At 59.5% G+C, this 19552-nt stretch overlaps 1 protein-coding gene across 1 annotated transcript in view; it reads right to left on the bottom strand.

The window, feature by feature from the left end:
• PLXND1 (plexin D1) overlaps nt 1-13379 on the bottom strand; it is a 51764-nt gene extending 38385 nt beyond the window's left edge. Inside the window, exon 1 of the mRNA XM_010336915.3 lies at nt 11909-13379. Within this exon, the coding sequence (XP_010335217.2) occupies nt 11909-13216 (1308 nt within the window). The 5' untranslated portion in view covers nt 13217-13379. The remainder of the gene's footprint in view (nt 1-11908) is intronic.
• Nucleotides 13380-19552: the final 6173 nt, after the last annotated feature.

Genomic DNA, 19552 nt, shown 5'->3' with positions numbered 1-19552 from the left:
CCATTGTAAATATTGGCCCCTCAGCAGCCAATGCTCAACCCACTCCTCTGAGCCATTCGTATTCCCCTTGGCACTTCAGCTCCCCCGTGTCTGGACCCATGCTGTTCCCTCTACAGGCATGCCCAGACGGCAAGTTTTCAAGATGTGGCTCAGCTCCCTGACTCCTGTGATGATGGCGCTGTGCTGGTCACCACTTCCACACTTCCCATGGTAGCAGATGTACGAGATTCTCCAGGGTGGAGGCTGTGCTCTGGAGGGAATGTTTACAAAAGAAGGGAACCTAATTTTGATTGAAGTGTGAATAACTGTATTCAGCTGCTTTCTCTCTTAAGTCGAGTGATTGAGAGTAACTCGGCCATGCTGGGTGCTGGAGAACTGAGGGAAACGGCCAGGTCAACCGTATGCCTACTCAGCGTGTAGTAACAATGAGAGGCACGTGGCCGGGCGCGGTGGCTCACGCCTATAATCCCAGCACTTTGGGAGGCCGAGGCGGGTGGAGTTCAAGACCAGCCTGGCCAAGATGGTGAAACCCAGTCTCTACTAAAAATACAAAAATTAGCCCGGCATGGGGTCAGGTGCCTGTCTTCCCAGCTATCTGGGAGGCTGAGGCAGAGAATTGCTTGAATCTGGGAGGCGGAGGCTGCAGTGAGCCAAGATCGTGGCACTGCACTCCAGCCTGGGTGACAGAGCAAGATTCCATCTCAAAAAAAAAAAAGGTAGGGGGAAGGCAGATATTCAGGCCCAGGCAACACTGGCTGCTAGCCTCGGTTCCTATAAGAGCCTCACTGTATTCCTCTCTCACATGGGACGAGCAACCGCTGCTGATCTCGGCCCTGTTTTGAGGGCAGGATGCCCCCTCCCCCTCCAGCAGGCTCCCTCGTGGGGCCAAAGCTCAGCTCTGCCCACTCTCCCATTAAAACTCTGACATATTGATTTTACTAGCAGCTGTAATTGCGTTGACTTTCTCTCCCCAGGAAGCCAGTTGGAAGGAGAGCTTCAAGAGCCCGGCTTCTCAGGCCTCACATCCTGCCACAGACCCACCGCAGGTGGCACCCTGGAAAGGATGCGGCATTAACAGTGGGCGCCGCGGCAGGTTGCACAATCCAGCGGTTCCGTCCCAGGTACAGACTACCCGGCTACTGCACCGGCTGTGGAGGCTTTGCGCTTGAGAAGTGAGGGCACTTTCCTGCCTCAAGTGTTTGATTGTTTATGATCCTGGGAAAGTCAGGTTTCCTTGCCGCAGAGCTGAAATTGGCCGCAGAGCTGATCATTTTGGGACATTAAGACTGCAGGGTGGGCCAGGCACACCATGGCTCACACCTGTAATCCCAGCGCTTTGGGAGGCAGAGACGGAAGGACTGCCTGAAGCCTGGAGGTCAAGGCTACAGTGAGCTATAATTTCATCACTGCACTCCAGTCTGGGCGACAGAGACCCTGTCTCGAAAAAATTAAAAGATTGCAAGGTGGCCACAGCTCACTGCACCCTGGTTGGGGGCTGGGCTGCCTGGACCCCCCAACTCTGGGCTCCTTCCCATTCATCCTTCACGGCAGCCAAAGAGCTTTTAAAACTGCAAAGCACTCGATGCAACGTGGGCTCCTGGAAAAGAAAGCAGACGTTCGCCGAGTGAAGTCTGGAGTTTAGGTGGGAGTCAAGAACAAATGTTGGCATCTTAGTTTTGACAAATGTACCACGGTAATGGGAAGATGTCAGCAACGGGAGAAACTAGGGATGGGTGTGCGGGAACTGTCTGTGCTATCTTTGTAACTTTCCTGAAAATCTAAAATTATTCCAAAGTAAAAAGTTTATTTTTTAAAAGAAAAAAAAAAAAAAAACCACGCAAAGCAGGTCACATGCCCTGTGCAGCTCAGCACCTCCCCGTGGTTCCCTAGTGCTGTCAACACAAACCCAAACTTTGCTCCTGGACCCTTGAAGCCCCACTCAGTCTGGCCCTGACCTCTGTGGCCCCTCTCAGCCGCCGGCCCCGCCAAATCCTCCCTCAGCTTGGAGAGCGCAGGTAGGGCCAGTCCTCCTGGGCTTCCCTGAGTGCAGCCCATGTGGCAGGGTTCCGTGGTGGCCCACAGAAGCCAGAACTGTGTCCAGTCTCGGTCCAGCAGCCCAGCTGCATGCAGCCAGGCCAGAGTAAGAAGCCACACTGTGACTCCCAGACCCCAGCTCCTTCCACTTCAGCACGTGCCTGCCTCTCAGGACACTGTGCAGACTGACACCTCCACTGAGGGTAAACTGAGGCATGGAAAGAGCCACAGGCCCACCGTGTGCCAACCTTGGGAGGGACAGGACAGACTCAGTCCTGGGTGGCCTCCGGCAGCGGCCCCCATGCCAGGGAGGAAACCGCCTGCTGCTGAGAAAGGAAATGCCAGCACCTTCCAGGGGTGACCAAGAGTCTTCCTGGAGGGTCCGGGGGAGAAAATGGCCAACTAGGCCTAGCACCATAGTCAGGGGGCCTGGTCTTAGCCACAGAGGAAAGCAGCCTGGAGAAGCATGTTGGGGAAACCAAGGCACAGAGAGGGGCAGAGGCTTCAGACAAATGGCAAAGGACGCAGCAGCTCTGGCAGACCCTTCAGGGAGGCCTGCCTTGGCTTCCCTGATCCCTAGGGAGGAGATGGGACATCCGGCTCCAGGGCTCTGAGGTCATCCATGCCAGCTGGGCACCATCTGGAAGGGCTGGAACCAGCCAGCCAGGCCGCCCTGAGGGCCACTACATAGCCTGGCCATGATCTGCCCACCCACCCCAAACAGGCACGGCCTGGAAGGACAAGCCCCAGGCTTAGGTCACAGGCATGGGTGGATCAAGGACCTACTGTGTGTATACGACAGCTACTGGAGGCACCTTACAGACCCTGGGGGTGTTGCGTGCACGTGCACACACATACACACTTGCTGTATACCCATTTTACAGATGAGAAAACTGAGGCTCCTGAAAAGGAGGTCTCACAGCTCTTCTCTGTGGGAATGCTGCATCCCCTCTGAACCTCGGCCTCCTCATCTATAAAATGTGACGAAAACTGCACCCACCACCTGGGGCTTATGGAAGGACTGAGCTCACAGGAGCCTTCAATGCTAAGCACTGTAGGTGATCAATAAATGTTCCCAATTCGTTATGCAGGCCATGGAGCAGGAGCTCGGGAGCTCCTGAGGACAGGGACAAGCCACTCCGCTGCTTCCTGAAGTCAAAGCATCCGAGGCTGGATCGACCATGCCGTCCCACCAAGGACGCGGCGGTGGGAGCTCTGGCCTCGGCCTGCTCTGCCCTGGCGCCTGGGAACCACCGCCACAGTCGCTGACTCAAGCAGCCATTGTTTAGTTAGCTGGACGCGGCCCCCAGACACCCAGCTCCCCCTTCTTGAAGCTGTTTCTCATTCCAGCCCAGCCTGGCCCCGTTTCCAGCTCCCCTCCCCCTGAGTCCCAGAGGAGCACAGTGTGGGATGGGCAGCCAGCGGTTCTTCCCTGGCCCAGGGAAAAGGCCTCCCTCCCCCCGGCAGGAGGGGCAGAGCGTGAAGCCAGTCCCTCCAAGCCCTGGACAGTTTCCCTCCCAGCTTCCTCCCCTGAAGGGACTCCAGGCCAGGAGCCCAGAAATAGTTGCCTCTCTGGGGAACACTGGCAGTTCCCTGCTGGGGTTGGGGGGACTTGGAGGTTCCATCTCACACCCTCCTCCCCAGTCCCTGGTCTCCTGGGGTCCAGCCTACATGCCCGGCTGCAGGCTGCGGTCTGCAGCAGAGCCCTACTGGCTGGTCCCAGAGTCATTGCGAGACGGCTGTGGACACAGCCAAGGAGAGAGGGCCGCTTGGAGCCTTGCGCAAACATCTCCGCACTGGATCCCATGTGCTGGGGACACAGAGGCGACAACGGGGCCCTCTCTCCAGAAGCCCATGTGCTCAGAGGCCCAGCCCCAGGATGGGGAGGGACAGCTTTATCACAGTGCAGTAGAGTGACAGTAGCACGCAGCTGTGTGCAGTCTGTGTTGTGCTGGGCTCTCTTGCTGTATTATGTCATTTAACCCTCATCACACCCTTTAGCTGATGCTACCTTACAGTAAAGGAAACTGAGGCACAGAGAGTTGGAGTGATTTGCCCAAGGGCACACAGCTGGAACAGCCAGATCCAAGCCTCCAGTGCAGGCGGGCCAGCTCCAGATCCCCGCCCTCAACCACAGCCTCCCCACCCGTCACTCTGCCGGGAGCCACCAAAGGTTGCCAGGAAATCAGCCGCCTGGAGCTGGAAAAACCCTGGGTTTTGAGCTGGTGAAACTGAGGCCCTTCAAGGTGATGGCCACTTCTAGAGGATTCAGTCACCTCAAACACAGATGGTGGGCAGAGGCTGGAGAAGGGCACAGGCGGGGGAATTTGGCCACTTTCCTGGGAGTGGCCTCCACTCCAAGGCCTCTGCCTGCAGCCCCCCCATTATTTACCGATCAGAGCATAAAGTGCTACGTGATTAACGCCCCGCTGGGGCCTCGCTGGGCCTCGTAATGGAGCTGCAAGCTTCCCTCCCCCTCCAGCATATGATTTATCAAGTTTCAGGGTAAAGGACGGTGGACTGGGCGGGGAGGGCCCCGCTGGCGCTGGTCCCCAGATCTTGACTGCATCCAGTATCAGCCGAGGGGGGTGGAGCAGGGGCCCTGCCACCGGACGCCTGTCTGGGCGGCCTGTTTGGTTCAGCCCTGGCCCAAACATGGCCTTAGGAAAGAAGAAAACGGCTGCACTTTGGTGGGGGCAGCCAGGATCCAAGTCCACGTGGCTGGCACTTGGAGACTTTCCGGGCCTGTCCCATGCGGAACCGGCTGGTTTCCATGGCAATCCCCACATGGTGGTCAGAGCTGGAGAGGCCCTCAGGAGTCACCTGGTCCAGCCACAGTGGGGGCTCCAGGTGAGCACCTCCAGCTCCAGATGCTGCCAGCACCTGGCAGGGCCAATGCAGACCGGCAGCCACAGGGTCCCTTCCGGAACCGGATCTGCCATGTCTCTCTGTTCCCCAAAGCCCTGCTGGCTCCCCACAGCCCGCAGGACAGCATCCAAGTCCTTAGCCTGCAGGCAAGCCCCGGCACACTCTCAGCTTCCCCTGGCCTGCTACCCAAGCCTCATTCCAATATCTCCGAGCCTTTGCCCTGCCGTGTTTCTGCCTGGAATGCCTTCCCCAGTCCCATCTGTCAAGTGCTGCTCTAACCTCCCCTCCTCTGGGAAGCCCTCCCGCACTCCTCTGATGTGCTGGTCAGCGTGCGGTCCCTGTCTGCTATCATGACCTCCTCCCTCGACATTCTGGGGGCTTCTGGAGAGGGTCCAATTTGTCCCATTTGGGGGCTGTCCTGTAATAAGCTGAGCCTCCTCCCATACTCACACACTCCAGAGAGCCCCCGTACCCAGAGCCTGGAGGGCATGCAATGTTACTGAGGAGGTGCTGGCCTCTGGTGTGTGAGGGTGGAGACAGCGGCAGGCCTGGCAGCAGGAGTCCACACCGGGGTTGGGGGGTGGGGGGGTCATCCCAACCCCAGCCCAGGACCATGCTGGGCACTGGGGCTGGGCAGCTCTGCAGGCCACCCTGAAAGGCCCTCACTGCTTCCCACAGGGGCCCCGGCGGGGGCAGAAGTTCCCTGGGTCTCAGTTTCCTCACCTTTAAAATGGGCCCATTCACCCCTTCCCACACCCTCTGGCTCACACTCCTTCAAAGTTTTTAGAGGAATGAGGGATCACAGGCGCTGCAGCCAGAAGTCTGCTCCACCTGGAGCACCAGGGTCACACACCACGATGTGACCTCAGGCAAGTCGCTTAACCCTTCTGGGACTCTGTTCTCCTTCCACAGACTGGGGATAACACTCATTTCATTCAGCTTCTGGGGGGAACTAAAAGATACATAAAGTGCTCTGCAAAGGGCCAACACAGAGAAAGCAACAGTGACAGTAATTATGACATGACCAGCAGTCCTGGTGCCAGGGGAAGGCTTCCTCGCCACTCCATGGCCCAACTCTGAGAATGGAGGCCCAGGAAGGGGAAGGGACCACTCTCTCCTGGGGGTCCTGCCCTCCCGCTCCTGTCATCCCAGTACATGCCATGTGTCTTTGTTCATAGCAGCAACCAGGACATGGAACCCAGCTGGCTTCCTTGGTCTCCACAGAGACCATCAGTCACGGGTGGGTAAAGTGGACTTTGCAGAGGGCATTTTTGCAGGGGTCGATGCATAGTGCCCTTGCTGAATGCCACCAGGCCACCCTGGTCTTCCCTGCGGTGAGACCACTTTATAGATGGGGAAATGGAGGCTCCGAAAAGGGATAGGGCTTTCCATAGCTAGGAAGGGGCGAGGCAAGATTTGAACCTGGGAAGTTGGCCCCAGGATCCCGCACTCACCTAGCGCTGTATGCCTGCCTGGCTTCAGAGGCCTCACTGTGGGCACGTCCCCACCCGGGAGGTGACAGATCCTCCACTTACCCTCCTGGCTGGACTGTCACTCACTGACCATGGAACCCACCTCTCTCATTTGCACACCCAAAGGGCCAGGGGCTCACTCCTTCCAAAGGCTGATGATCTCATTTTCAGACAAATGCAACTGATGCTTCCCTGCCTCCCCTGATTTCCTCAGGAGGCTGGGTCAGCCCCCACCCCCCTCCAGCCTCTGTAAATTCCCCAGCCAGCCTGAGTCACTGCTGTCACAATGGGCCCTGCCCGAGTCTCTGTGGCCCAGCCAGAGAGGGAACTATAGAACTCCCCACCACAGAGTTCACAGCTCACCAGCCACCTGGACACGGACTCCTCCGTCTGTCTGCAGATCCAGACCACTACTCCCCAGCTGCACGAGCCAGGGCAAGTCACTTCCCTTCTCTGGGCCTCTGTTTCCCCCTCTGTAAGCTGGGGATGATGATGACACACTGTCTGCCTGACCAGGGGAGGAGGAGCCGTGAGGTCAATCATGTAGGTTCTTGCAAAAGGCCTTCAGAGCATGAGCTCGGGGATGGTTTTTATCCGCTCCAGGGAGCCCACAGGGCTCTTGCCCTCCACACAGCGCTGCCCTGGACTCCTCAGCCCGGGCACTAGAGCCCATTCTCTCCATCTCAGCCCCTGTGCTGGGGCTGGGACGGCATTTGACACACCCCCGCTGTGCCCTGGGTCTCACCCACCCCTGCCTGCCTTCAGGCCCAATTTGATCTCATCTCTTCCAAGGCCCTAACCCTCCCTCCTCTGAGCACCCCTGTCTACTGAGGCCAATTTTTTCCAGTGTCTTTTCTCCTTCTTGATACTAATACCTGTACCTGCCATTTCCTGGGCACTGCATTTGAGGTTTTATTTTACATATTTATTTTTTATTACAGGCAGCCTACTAAGCCAGAGTAAGCTGAGAGAGACACCCCTGAGATTTTAATCTACTCACATCCTTGGAGGGAGGCATGAGCCCTGTTTTACAAACAGAAAGAATGAGGACCAGAGAGGGCAAATGACCAGCCCTGGGTCACACAGCTTATAGGCAAGAGAGCAGAATTCAGCTGTAGGCCCATGTACCTGGGGATCGAGACATTCTCAGGGCTAGGAGGGATGTCTCCTGGTCCAACCAAGCTCTACCTGTCTCTCCAGGCCACAGGGTCCTGTCAGTGGAACCCCCTCCTAAATCCTGCCAAGTGTCCACTTGCACCCTTGGTCACCGGGCACTCACTCCCAGCCCCCAGCCCAAACCCAAATGTAAAGCCCATCTTGGAAGCTCTCTCTCCCTCCGCCCCCACCTGGCATCTCAGCCCCTAAATTGGTGCAAAAAAAATGCCTTCTTGACGACGTGCACCCACCCACCGCATGCCAGTTTAAAAATGCCTGAGGGTTTTTTTCCACCTTTACTATAAAAAGACACCTTGAAAATGCTGCATTGACATTTGCCTGTCGGTATTCCTTTTGTTTTAAAAATATAAATATTATAGCCATTCATAGGTTGAGGAGGAAGGTTTGGGGAAGGAAGGTAGATTCAGCCTGCCCCACCTTGTTGGGTGACGCTGTGCCTCAGTTTCCCCCATCAGTGGCACTCAACAACTTCCCGACTGGCTTGCACTCCAAACAGGCTGTGATTTGAGGAAAGGGATCCAAGCTACAGGCAATGGAGGCAATTTCTTCACTCAGTTTCTCTCTCAAAATATCTCAACTGTCCCAAATACCTTGAAAACAATCAGGAACAAACTTGGGGCTTCTGAGGGCTGCAGGGACTGAGGTTCTCCGCCTCCGGCCTCACACCTCAGCAGCTTCTCCCTCTGGGTTCTCAGGAAGAAGGCAGAGGGCACAGGGCAAGTCCTGCCAGCTGGGAACCCGGAATGTCAGAGGCCATCCTGACCCAGGCTCTGAAGTTGTGGGAGGCTCAAGAGATTCCCGTCGGGGCCCAGGGCTCTTCATGAGACCCTCCAGCAGGAGTGAGAGGCTGGGTTTCCGAAGGCCTTGCAGGTCATTCGGCTCCGGGGTCCTGCCCCACGTGCAGCCCCACCCAGCCACCCAGTGCCAGTGCCAGAGAAATCCCGCCAGATGAGACCAGGAGGAAAAGGATTCTAGGCCCCTGGTGCTCCCCAGACCAAACTCATCCTCTTCCTCAGAGGTGCCCCGTCACAGGCCCTACCCCGTGGGCACCAGCATCGATCCTGTTGCTGATTCTGACTCCGGGCAGCCTTCTGCTCCTCCATCCCGTCACTCCCCACCACTGGAGCTGCGTCCCAGCCCCCAAATCTGTCCAGAGCCCACCTGCCACCCTCTGAGCCCTCAGCACTGCTGTAGACCAGGCCAGCCATGTCTCCAGAGAACAACGCCTGCGGCGGGAGACTCAGGTACCCACTGAGACCACTCCACTCCTCCTGCTAAAACCCTTCGCGGCTCCCAGGGCCCCAGGACAAAGTCCAGACTCCCCAGGAAGGTCTCCCGGCACCACCCTGGCCCTCCTGTCATGTGCTTCCCGCTTTACTCGCCTGACCATGAAGACCCCCTCTCGCCCACTCACTCATCCTACCTCCAGGCCTTCGCACAGGCGACTTCCTCTGCCCCACCCTCTTCCTCTTCTCCAGCCTCACCTGGCTGCCTCCTGCTCCTCCACCTGCTCTGCTGGGCTCCCTCCGCCCTCAGTCTCCCCTGCAGCACACATGGCCTTGTTATCAGTGCTTGGCCACACATCTGCCCTCCCCCGACTAGGCTGCCTGCCCAGCCCACAAGACTAGAAACAAAGTGAGTCGCCATTGGTTCGCCAGGGCACAGCATGGGGCTGGGCTCGCAATAGGGACTTAGTAAATGTCTATGGAGGTGTCATCCGGGGCTAGAAGTAGGAGAGGGTAGGGTCTTTACGACTGCAGAACAAGCCAGATTAGGTGACTGCTCTCCAGGACCAAGCAGAGACCTGTGTTAATCACGGCCACTAGAGTGATAACAAGAAGAGCTGCCATCTGCCTGGTGCTTACTGTACACCGGGTACTCTCAGCTGCGCTAATCAGTTCATTTAGTCCTTAAAACAATGCTTTGCAATAAGGATTGCTTTTACCATTCCCACTTCATAGATGAAGAAACTGAGGTCCAGAGAGGTTAAGTTACTTGTCCAAGGTCACATAGCTGGGAAGTGACAAAGTGGAACTTGAACCCAAGCAGCCTGATGTGAAGTCTAGTTTCTGAATCCGTCACTGTGTAGCTGGTAACAGCCTGGAGCAAGAATAATGATCCCTCCCTTGACCCTGCCCGTGCTAGAGGCCCAGACCTGGGACTTTGAGCACCTATGGGAGATAGTGACATGTGGACTGGCCTGTGCCCACAGTGGGCATGGGGAAGAGGAGCAGGGTATGAAGAACACAGGGAGGGTGACCAAGGAAGGCTCAAGCTGGAATCTGTGGCCTTGGGGTGGGGAGGAGGCCCTTGGCCACTCTGTCCTGGGGCTATGTCCCTGGAGAGGCCCTGTTCCCTTGAGAAGAGAAGTCCCATCCCCACTCAGCTGGGTGAGTCACTGCACTGAGGGACCGTGGGAACCAGAACGGTTCTTGCCAGATGGGGAGGGAACCCTGGACTGGCCCGAGGAATTGCACAGATCAGCTCACACCAAGAGGCCTGACACAGGGCCTGGAACCACCAGAGGAAGGCCCTCAGCACACATGACACTCTCCCCATTTGGCTTTAGACTTCCCACTGAGACCGCCAGCGGCAAACACAGCTGCCTGGGAGATGAAGCTCTGGGTGGGGATGGTGGTTGAACCAACTACGACACTGGGCAAGTAGCCCTGACACCCCCTTGGACTGTCTGCCCTGCTCACCCACCATGACCTTTACTTTCAGGGTGGCCAGCCAGGTGGTGGGCAGCCGTGGGAGCCCGACCTCGACCTTGAGAGAAGGAATCTGCATTTTCTCAAAGCCCCAGTGTTGGGCCCACCCACAGGGGAATGGTTAAACTCATGACATTCTTATCACTGCCACGGGGAAGGGACAGGGCGGGGCCACTGAAGGCTCAGGTTCTGCATTTTGCTGATGGAGAAGCAGCTTCCTAAGGGAAGGGCAGGCTGTGGGGCTGAAGTGGGCTCCCAGACTCGATGGGTGGAGGGTGTAGGAAAGGCCCCAGTGTCACTGTGGAGCCTCATTCCTCAAGGTGAATCATGGGGATCAACTGACCCAGATCCCAAAGCTATTAGGAGCAACCCCTTGCCATGAACTTCCTTTAGGGGAATCACACCAAGTCCCTTCCTACACCCTTGTCATGTCAACACTGACGCTGATCCCCCCAACATGGTCCCCCTTGCTACTGCCCAACCCAGCCTCAGACACCTGGGCCCCATACCCATCTGGGCCCCTCCTCATTCTCCCTGAGGCCCACGGCCTTCTCCTACCCCCAAAACACCGGTTCACATCCCTCTATTCTCCTGGCCCCAGCATCTGCCCACCCCAGCTGCCTGGGGCTCCCCCAACACACACACTCTGAGATCCAAGTCCAGAAGGCAGCAAAGGCTGGGCGTGAAAAACAGATGCTGAGGCCAGAGAGGCTGGATTCAAATCCACTTCTGCTAGTGCCCAACTGTGTGATCCTTAGCAAGTTACTTGACCTCTCTGCTCCTGTTTCTTCATTTGTAAAATGGGATGAGAATCGAGCCTACCTGAGAGGGTTGTTCTGAGAACTGAGCATTGTGACATGTGATGCGCCTAGCGACACTCCACAAGTGCTATTGTTTACCCCAGACCCCCTGGCACATACTAGGTGCTCAGGAAATATCTGCACCATAGGTAAATAAAAGTTCGCCTCAGGCACACACCTGTTTGCCAACCATGCGGCCTCGGAGTCATTACCAAATACCTGCGTCCCCTGCCACACAGACACCCCCCCACACACCTAGCCCTGCCCTGTTGTACCAGTGTCCCTGCAGTACATCTGTCTGCCCTATGCGTCTTCAGGCCCCAGCTTGCTGGCACACAAGTCCATGCATATGCCTCTGTTGCCCGCCCCCCACATCTGCAGGGCCCTAGCGTACACCTGTGTGCCTCCTTGCACACTTGCCACACCCATGCACATATCGCCAACGTACAATGGTAGCTTTGACAGACTCACGCAGTGGCCGCGGGGCACACCTTTGGTCCGGCATGCAGTCACTTACTGTGTCCTCAGCATGCACCTGTGACCCCCACGTGCACACCTGGGCTTTATTCGCACCAGGGTACCTTTGGCAACTTGGACCCCTCCCATTACGCCTAGGTATTCGCGCCCATAAGCTGGCAGTCACTTAGGTCCCCTGCACGTGCCCACCTGGGCCACACAGGCGCCAGCAGTACCCCTCGGGGGACACCTGTATTCTTGCGTGCACACCTGGGTTCCACTTACATCTGGATCTCTGCGCGCTTCCATCTGTGATCGGCTCAGGGCACGACCCGCCTGGTTCCCGCCCGGTTCCACCCGAGTCCCCACCGCCGCCACCGCCCTGGTGTACCTGGATGTTGAGCTTGCGCTCGCAGTCCGGCCCACTGCCCTGCACCACGTTGTTGAGCACCTCCACCACATCGGGCTTCGGCTCCACGAAGCAGGCGTTGCGCGCGTCGCGGACGGCGGCTCGCACGTCCTCGAAGCGGAAAGCGCAGAGTGCGGCCGGAGCCGCGCGGACCGCGGAGGACCCCTGGGGCCGCTCGAAGACAGCAAAGAGCCGCTCCCCGGAGGGGAAGACCGACACCAAGCGGCTGTAGAGGTCACCGCGGCCCGCGCCGCCCGCGCACTGCAAGCCCACCTGGACGTAGGACTCAGTGAGCTTCTTGAAGTCACCGCTAGTGCCGCCGGGCAGGCAGATGCGCGCCAGCAGGCTCCGCGCCTGGGTCTCCTTGATGCCAGAGCGCGCCTCGCTGTTGAGCGCCAGGTACGCGTAGGACTGGACACCCGGCGGTGGGTCGGGCGGGTGCACGAAGGCGCTCACGAAGCCCAGCTTGTGCTGTTCCTTGGCACCCTGCTTGATCTTGAGGATGTTGTCGTCGGAGGGGTTGAGGTTGAAGGAGAAGAGCTTGGCCAGGTCGCCGCCCACGTCCAAGGAGCGGATGGCAATCTCGGGCGTGTTCTCAAAGCGGTGGTCCTCCAGGCTGCCGTTGTGCGGGAAGAAGGCGCTGCCGTAGCCGGTGTACGTGGCGCCCACGAGCAGGCGACTGGTCCCCGCGCCCACGGCGGGCGGCAGCACCAGCCCCACGGTGGACGCGTTCGGGTGGTTGGCCGCCACGTTCAGCATGCTGGGGAACACCGTGATGGGCTCGGCCGACGGCGGGGCGGGCGGGAAGCGCACGGCCACGGCCGAGATGTTGCCCCGGCGCCGCAGCTGGCAGAAGCCCTGGTAGATGGACCCGCACACGATCACCAGGTCCTGGCCGGGGTCCAGCTGCAGGATCTTGTTGTAGTTGTCTGTGAGGCGCCGCGGGTGAGGGCACGAGGCGTGCGGCAGCTGCGGGGCGTAACACAGCGGGCTGTCGGACACCGGGCCCAAGGCCGCCTCGGCCTCCAGGCTCAGGTTGGCGCCCGACAGCTGATAGAGGCGATTGACCGCCGCCAGGTACACCGTCCCCGCCGCGCCGTCCAGGGCGAAGTTGTTGGTGGGCGTGGGCGAGGGGAACCGGCGCTGGATCTCCAGGGCGCCGGCCCGCGCCGCCCCCAGGAGCAGCAGCAGCAGCGGCACGGAGCACCGCGGCGGCGTCGGGAACGGCTGGGGGCTGGCGGCGGCAACCCGGGCGCTAAGGGGTGCGCCGCCCGCGGCGCGAGGAGCCATCCGGGCGTGCGCGGGCTGCGCGGCGCGGCGAGTGCATGGGGCGCGGCGCGGCCGGGAACCGGGAGCCCGGAGGCGAAGGGAGGCGGGGGGCGGGCCCCGGCCGCGAGGCGCTTCCTGCCGGCGCCAGCCGCCCCCGGCCCCGGCGCCCGGGCCCGGCTCAGCCTCGAAGCGCAGCCCGGGGGCGGGGCGGGGGCGGCTCCGCTGCGGACACGCCCTCACTCCCCTCCCCGGCTCCGCCCGCCCCGGGCCCCGCCCCGCCGTCCGCGGGTCCTGCTGCCCTCGCCCTCCGGGACTTGCCCGCGGACCCGGGGTCCCTCCCCACAGCAGCCGCCGCCGCCGCCGCCGCCGCTCGCTCTCCTCGCTCTTTCCTCCCACCTGGCCACTTGGCCTGCCTCGCTCGCGCTCGTTTTCTCTTTTCCGCCGCCTCTCCCACCCCGTCTCTCTCGCTCTCTGTTCTCTCGGTCTCTGCGTCTCTCTGTCTCAGCCCCCACCCCGAACTCCGCGCGTGCGGCGCTGCTCCCGGTTTTGCCTCTGCTTCTCCTCCCTCCGACTCCGCTTCGCTCTCCGGTCCCTGGCAGCCCCGCCCCCGGCCCTCTCCCGTCTCCTCTCTCCTGCTCCGTTTTTCCGTCCCTGACGCTCGCTCCCTCTCTCCGCGGCTCCTTCGGCCTCCCCCTCGGTCCCTCCGTCCCTCTCCCTGTCCCTCTGAGCGCCCCATCCCTTCTCCCTCGGCCTTCCCTACCCCTGAGCTCCCCTCCACAGTCAGCCTCCTTCCACCCCTTTCTCAGGCACTGTCCCGGCCTTTGCACCCCCAGGGCCAGCCAGTCGGGGCCCCCAGAACCCATCCCCCTAAAAGGGACATACAAGGTGGCAAAGCCAGAGGGACCAGTGCTCGGGGGTCAGACATATAAATGAGGAAAACATGGAGAGAGGAAATAGTTCCGGCGAGTGCCCCGCGGCCGCCAGCCAGAGCAAGGCCTTGGTCGCGGAGCCCGCAGTTGCCTCCTGTGGAGACTCAGCTGCACCCCAGTGTGGTGGGCTGCTGCGCCCCCACCCCTGGCACCCCTACCAGGCACTTTCCCCAACATCCTCCCAGGCCCCACACAGCCGGCCCTGGGCAGGGTTCCTGACCGCAGAAGCAGCAGGTGGGCACTGGCGTCAGGGGCAGGCAGCCATGGCTCCAAGGTCACAGCCCTGTGAGGACCGTGCGCCGCGGTTGCCTCACGGGAGTGCTCACAGGGCAGCCAGGGCCAGACACTGTGCCAAGGACTTGCCATGTATGGGCTCTTTTTTTCTCACAGATCCCCCTGAGGTTGGCGCTATGGGTAACCCGTCTTCCAGACATGGAAACCAAGGCTGAGGGAAGGGACTGGCGCACAGCTCGTGAGGAGCGGAGTGTGAACGCAAAAGCCCGTCGGCTCCAACCTCTCGGAACGGGGCCTCCCATCAGACCGCAGCTGCCACACTCAGGGCGCCCTGCGGGCCCCACTTTCCTCTTTCCCATCCAACCAGGAAGGAAGGCCAGGGGTGTCTGCGCGCCATGGGGCAGGCAGGAAAGGCTGGGCCTGCAGCCGCCCCCCACTTCCCTCGACACCCTCGCCTTCCTGCCATCCTGCCCTCCTTGTTCCAGACCCCTCACCCCGAGTCTGGCCACTGCTTTGATGGCCGGGAGTGTTGAGCTGCAGGAAATTGGAGCCCCCTCCCAGGCCCATCCACCCTCCAAGAGCCACTCGTGGGACTGCCCATGGGACGGTGACCCTGCCTCCCTCTCTGGGTGAAGAGGGCACACATCGTGCCATCCTGGGAGCCAACTGCAGAGCCTAGCAGGGGTGCATGGGGCCTGCCTGCATGCCCCGCCTCCACACCCCTCCTCCCGGCTCACAGCCTCAGTGCCCCGCCCCTGTCCATCGCCGGTCTCTCTGCCTTATCTCTCTCTCTCCTGCCCCCACCCTTGTCTGTTCCTGTCTGTCTTGCTCCTCCCGCTCACTCTCTTTGTCTCTCCTTCTCTCTGTCTCTTGCCTCCTCCCTTTTCCACTCTCCATCTGTCTCTTTGTGTGTCTCTGTCTCTGTCTCTCTCTGTCTCCCCCCCTACCCCTCACCACCCCCGGCTCCCTCTCCAGCCCCTCCTCTCTTCCTGTCTCCGGCTCATCTGGTTCCTCACGCTGCATCCTGCAGCTCCCCCAACTGAGCCTTGAGGATAATACTCCGTGTCGTCTTAGACCCGCCTGTAGTGATGATCCTGGGCACTTGGGCCACAAGCTCCCCACCAAGCTGAACAGTGGGGTTTAGGAGCTGCCTAGGTGAGGGATATTCAGGTCTGAGTATCCTTGCATCAGCTGGAGGTGAGAAGTGCTGTGTGGTCTTGTGTGAGGCACTTGCCCTCTCTTAGCCTCAGTTTCCTCAACTATAAAATGAGGACAATTGTAGCAGGACACCTGCCCCTGGGACAGCGTGAGACTTGGAGAATATAACAGGTGCCAAGCACAACACAGGCTCTTGGCAAACGCCAGTTTCTCCTTGCCTTGTGGCAGTGAACCATGACCCCTAAAGCCCATGCTAGAGCCCGGAGTAGGATGGGGGAATTGCAACAGAGGACCAGGGCTCCACCTCCTGTCCTGAGCCCCAGTGTGGCTAGCGGAGCCACCAGAGGGTGAGTGAGTCCTGTGCCCAGCACTGCCCTACCAGATCTTACACCATCCTTGCAGCCAGCTGAGTAGGCTGGGGTCAGCAGACCCATTTCACAGATGGGGAAACTTCAAACCCAGATCTGCCTCCACATCGTAGGATTTCTCCCCTCTACCCATTAGCTGGAAGCATCATCAGGCCAGGATGGCTCATGGTGGCAGCCCCTATACCCCTGGCTGGACAGAGGAGGTGCTGAAAACTACTGGCTGAATGAAGGAAGGAACAAACCACACCTTCCCTTGCCTTGCTAAGGTGCAATGGGGTGTCCTTCCCGGGGGGATTTTGGAGGGAACCAAGGGGAGATGAGGGATACTCAGGAGTGGGGGTTAGGTGGGATCCAGCAGTAACTCACTTGGAATGAACTAACCCAGAATAACCAGCCCTGGATGGTTGTTCACACTGCAACGTGGGCCTTGTTCCATTTTTGTTCGAGTCTGATTACATCAAGGAAAAGGCCTTGGTTTGAGGCTGTGTCTTTAATGACTGTAACATTTATCACTGTCCCTTTTTAATAGAGAGAAGGTCTCAAACTCAGGGCTGTTGACATCAGCGTGCCAGAATTTACTGATAGCGCTTTGTTTTCTTTGTATTTGCCATTACTATCTGGTTTTGGCTAGTGCTACTGGTTTTCCATGTACAGTAATGATGTAAAGCTTCCTTGATAAGTGCATTTACTGAAGTCCTTTAAAAGTGAGTTAATTTAGCGACAAATAGGTGATAATCCAGGTGCCACCAAAATGCCTGGAATTTGGGAAGCATCCAGTGCCTTTGAGGACGAGGACGTGGTGGCCAGGACAGGGCAGTCTTGCCTGGGGCACGGTGGGCAGCGGCTAGGCTGGCAAGGAGAAGGCCGACCTGGGCCTTCCCCTCCACCGGGTGGGCTCCCCACCCTGTCCTGTGCATTCTCGCCTCTGACTGCCCGGGGCAGATCTGTGAGGAGACGGAGGAAATGTTTTTCTTCTTCAATTGGAAAAAATAACAGTGGGGCCGGGGCTGCGCTGGGAGGAAGGGGGGCTCCTGCCCTCCTGTCCCTTGGGCCTGGCCTCTGAGAACGTTTTCCTGGCAGGAAACGCCCCTGCAAGGTTAAGGCTTCAGAACACCGCCTCATCCACAGGAAGGTGCTGGAAACAGAGTCTTCAGGACAGCTCAGCAACCCCAGCCACCGGCCTAGGTAGTGTTGGGAGCCGTCACTGCTGCTTCCCTGGAGCTGGAACCATCTCATTTCCCTGTGGGAGCAGCCGTGAGAGGGAGGGTCTTAGCTCCCTTTTGCAGATGGGAACACTGAAGTTCAGAGTGGTGCTGCCGCTGGCCTGCAGCTGCACAGCTCCTGGGCATCCAGGACCTGTTGTCGGCTGCTGCATCCCTGCACTTCTTGCTTGGAGCTGAGAGGCCTGACCCTAACCACCTGCATGACCATGGTGGTCCCACTGCTCCTTAGGACTCAGTCTCCATACCTGGAAGGGGAGCATGACCCGCCCCCGTGGGCTGCTGTGAGGATGGGGCACGAGTGTGGCTTGGGAGGGGCGGGCTGACCCTCCAGTGACGGTCCCGACAGGAGACAGCACCCATCTGGCCCATTTCCAGACAGCGGTGCTGTGGCTTCTCCACTGCGGACGCCACGGGGGAAACCTCAGGGCTTTGCCACCTTCGAGTTCTAGGGGCCCTTCCTGGCCGCTGGAGTGCTCCCTCTCTGCCTCTTTTGGAGGAGGAGGCAACCTTCAGGGTCTGGTTTCTGGGCCCAGGAGTGGTGGCCTGCCCTGGCCAGCGAGCCCAGCCCCCAGGATGGTTCCCCTCATCTCCATGTCCCCGTGGGTCTGGAGGAAATTGTTCTCATTCCTGTGTGTGAATGACGCCCTCTCCCGACTCCGGGCACGTCCTTGCCCTCTGTGCTCAGGGGACTCACGGGCTGGGGTGGGGACCCGGAGCCCCGTGTGCTTATTGGGGGCGCCTGGCCTGCCGAGCCCCCGCGTGGTCCCTTTGTACTCTGTGAGCTGGATAATGGGCGGCATTCTCAGACGTCCAGTCATTGGTCTGGGCCTGTGAAAGGACCCGGGCAGCTCCACACTGAAGCCTCTGTCCAGCAGGAGCCACAGAGGGGCAGGGCCGCCTCGGGGGCCCCCACCCACATTCTCCGGCTGCCATCTCCAGGCGACAGCTGCCTGAGTGGGCTGGGAGGCGGGCACTCCCTGCGCAGACAGTAGGTGCTTCATGACTGAATCCTCAGTGAGCAGGGAAAGCCCAGGGCTGATGAGGACTGGGCATCCTGCGGGCTGAGCACCTTCTGTGAGCTAAACGTTTTCCAGGCAGGCAGTCCTTACAAAAGTCATCAAACAGCTGTGCTGCTGACCCCATTTGATAGGTGCATAAATTGCGGCTCACGAGATGAGGCCCCTGTCCTGGATTTGAACCAGTGTCTGTCTATGACGAATCCACTGGATGCTGAGTGAGCACCTACTGTTTGCCTTAGGGACACAGCATTGACCGCACCCCATGGCAGGAGAGCCGAGGGAATACACAGGGGTGGATTGGACAGCCAGGCCGGGAGGAGCATGCGGGGAAGGCTTATGGGCGTGCACGTCACTGAGAATCCAGCATGAAGGTTGTCTTCACAAGGGAGGGACTGTGAGGCCCACTTACAGAGGAGGGGACTGAGGCACCAGAGGAAGTGACTTGCCTGGGGCCACTGAGCCAATCAGGTGGAGCTGGGATTTTCACTGAGGTCTGGCTGCTCCCGGTTCTCCAGGGGTGGGGCCCAGTGAGGGGCAGGTGGGACCCCAGTCAAGGCTATGGAGTTGTCATCCTGTGGTCTTGGATCTGGGTTCAGATCCCAGCCTCATGCTGCCTGTGTAACAGGTGAGTCCATTTCCCGCTCCAGGCCTCCATTCCCACACCTGTGTAATGGTATGACAGCCACTGCCTCTGCAGGCTGTGGGGGTGAAATGAGGTAATCCCTGTAGGACATTTGGCCAGCACCTGACTCACGGCAAATAGTCAGTGACATCTTTTTCTTCCAGTCATTGATGGGACAGGCGGTCCCGCTCCCACTCTTCCCTGGCTCTGACTTCCCAGTGCCTCCCTGCCCTGCCCTCGGGATGGACGGAGCGGGGCTGGCTCTGTCTTATGAAGGAGCCATACCACGTGGCTCTGCAAGAGTTTCTCCCAGAGGGACTCCAGTCCATCTTCCTTGGGTCCCTGGGGTGAGATCTGCAGGATGCAGCGGAGTCAGGAGGGTGAAGAGAGCCTTCCTGGCAGGGCAGAGCAAGGGCAGAGCCCTGGAGGTGGGCCTCAGCAGGGAGCCCTGGAGGACAGAGGCCCATGTTGGGGAGCAGAGGAGGGTGGGAGGCCAGCAGCAAGCTGGCAGAGGATCTAGGACTTGTGGGTATTAACTTAGAGGGGTCCCAGCCACCAGCCCAGTCTCTGGGCATAGGGGCTCCCCAGTCACTGGGTGCGGGCTCCCCTCTGCAACCCACCACAGGGACTGTTTATCCTGTGCACACTTGCAGAAACGGGAGCTCCCACCCAGGCCGATGGCTCTGAAGGGGGAAGAGCCTTCTCAGAGCTGTCCAGGGAGGGCAGGGGCCAAAGCCCACTGGCCCAGCTCCCAGTTACCGAGAGAGGCATGGGGGACCTACCCTGGTAGTGAGCTGCTTGCAC

Source organism: Saimiri boliviensis, chromosome 8, assembly GCF_048565385.1.
Source record: "Saimiri boliviensis isolate mSaiBol1 chromosome 8, mSaiBol1.pri, whole genome shotgun sequence".
In the NCBI taxonomy this organism is placed as follows: Eukaryota; Metazoa; Chordata; class Mammalia; order Primates; family Cebidae; genus Saimiri; species Saimiri boliviensis.
The sequence above is the reverse complement of the archived record's forward strand: the minus strand, read 5'-3'. Positions and strand labels throughout refer to the sequence as shown.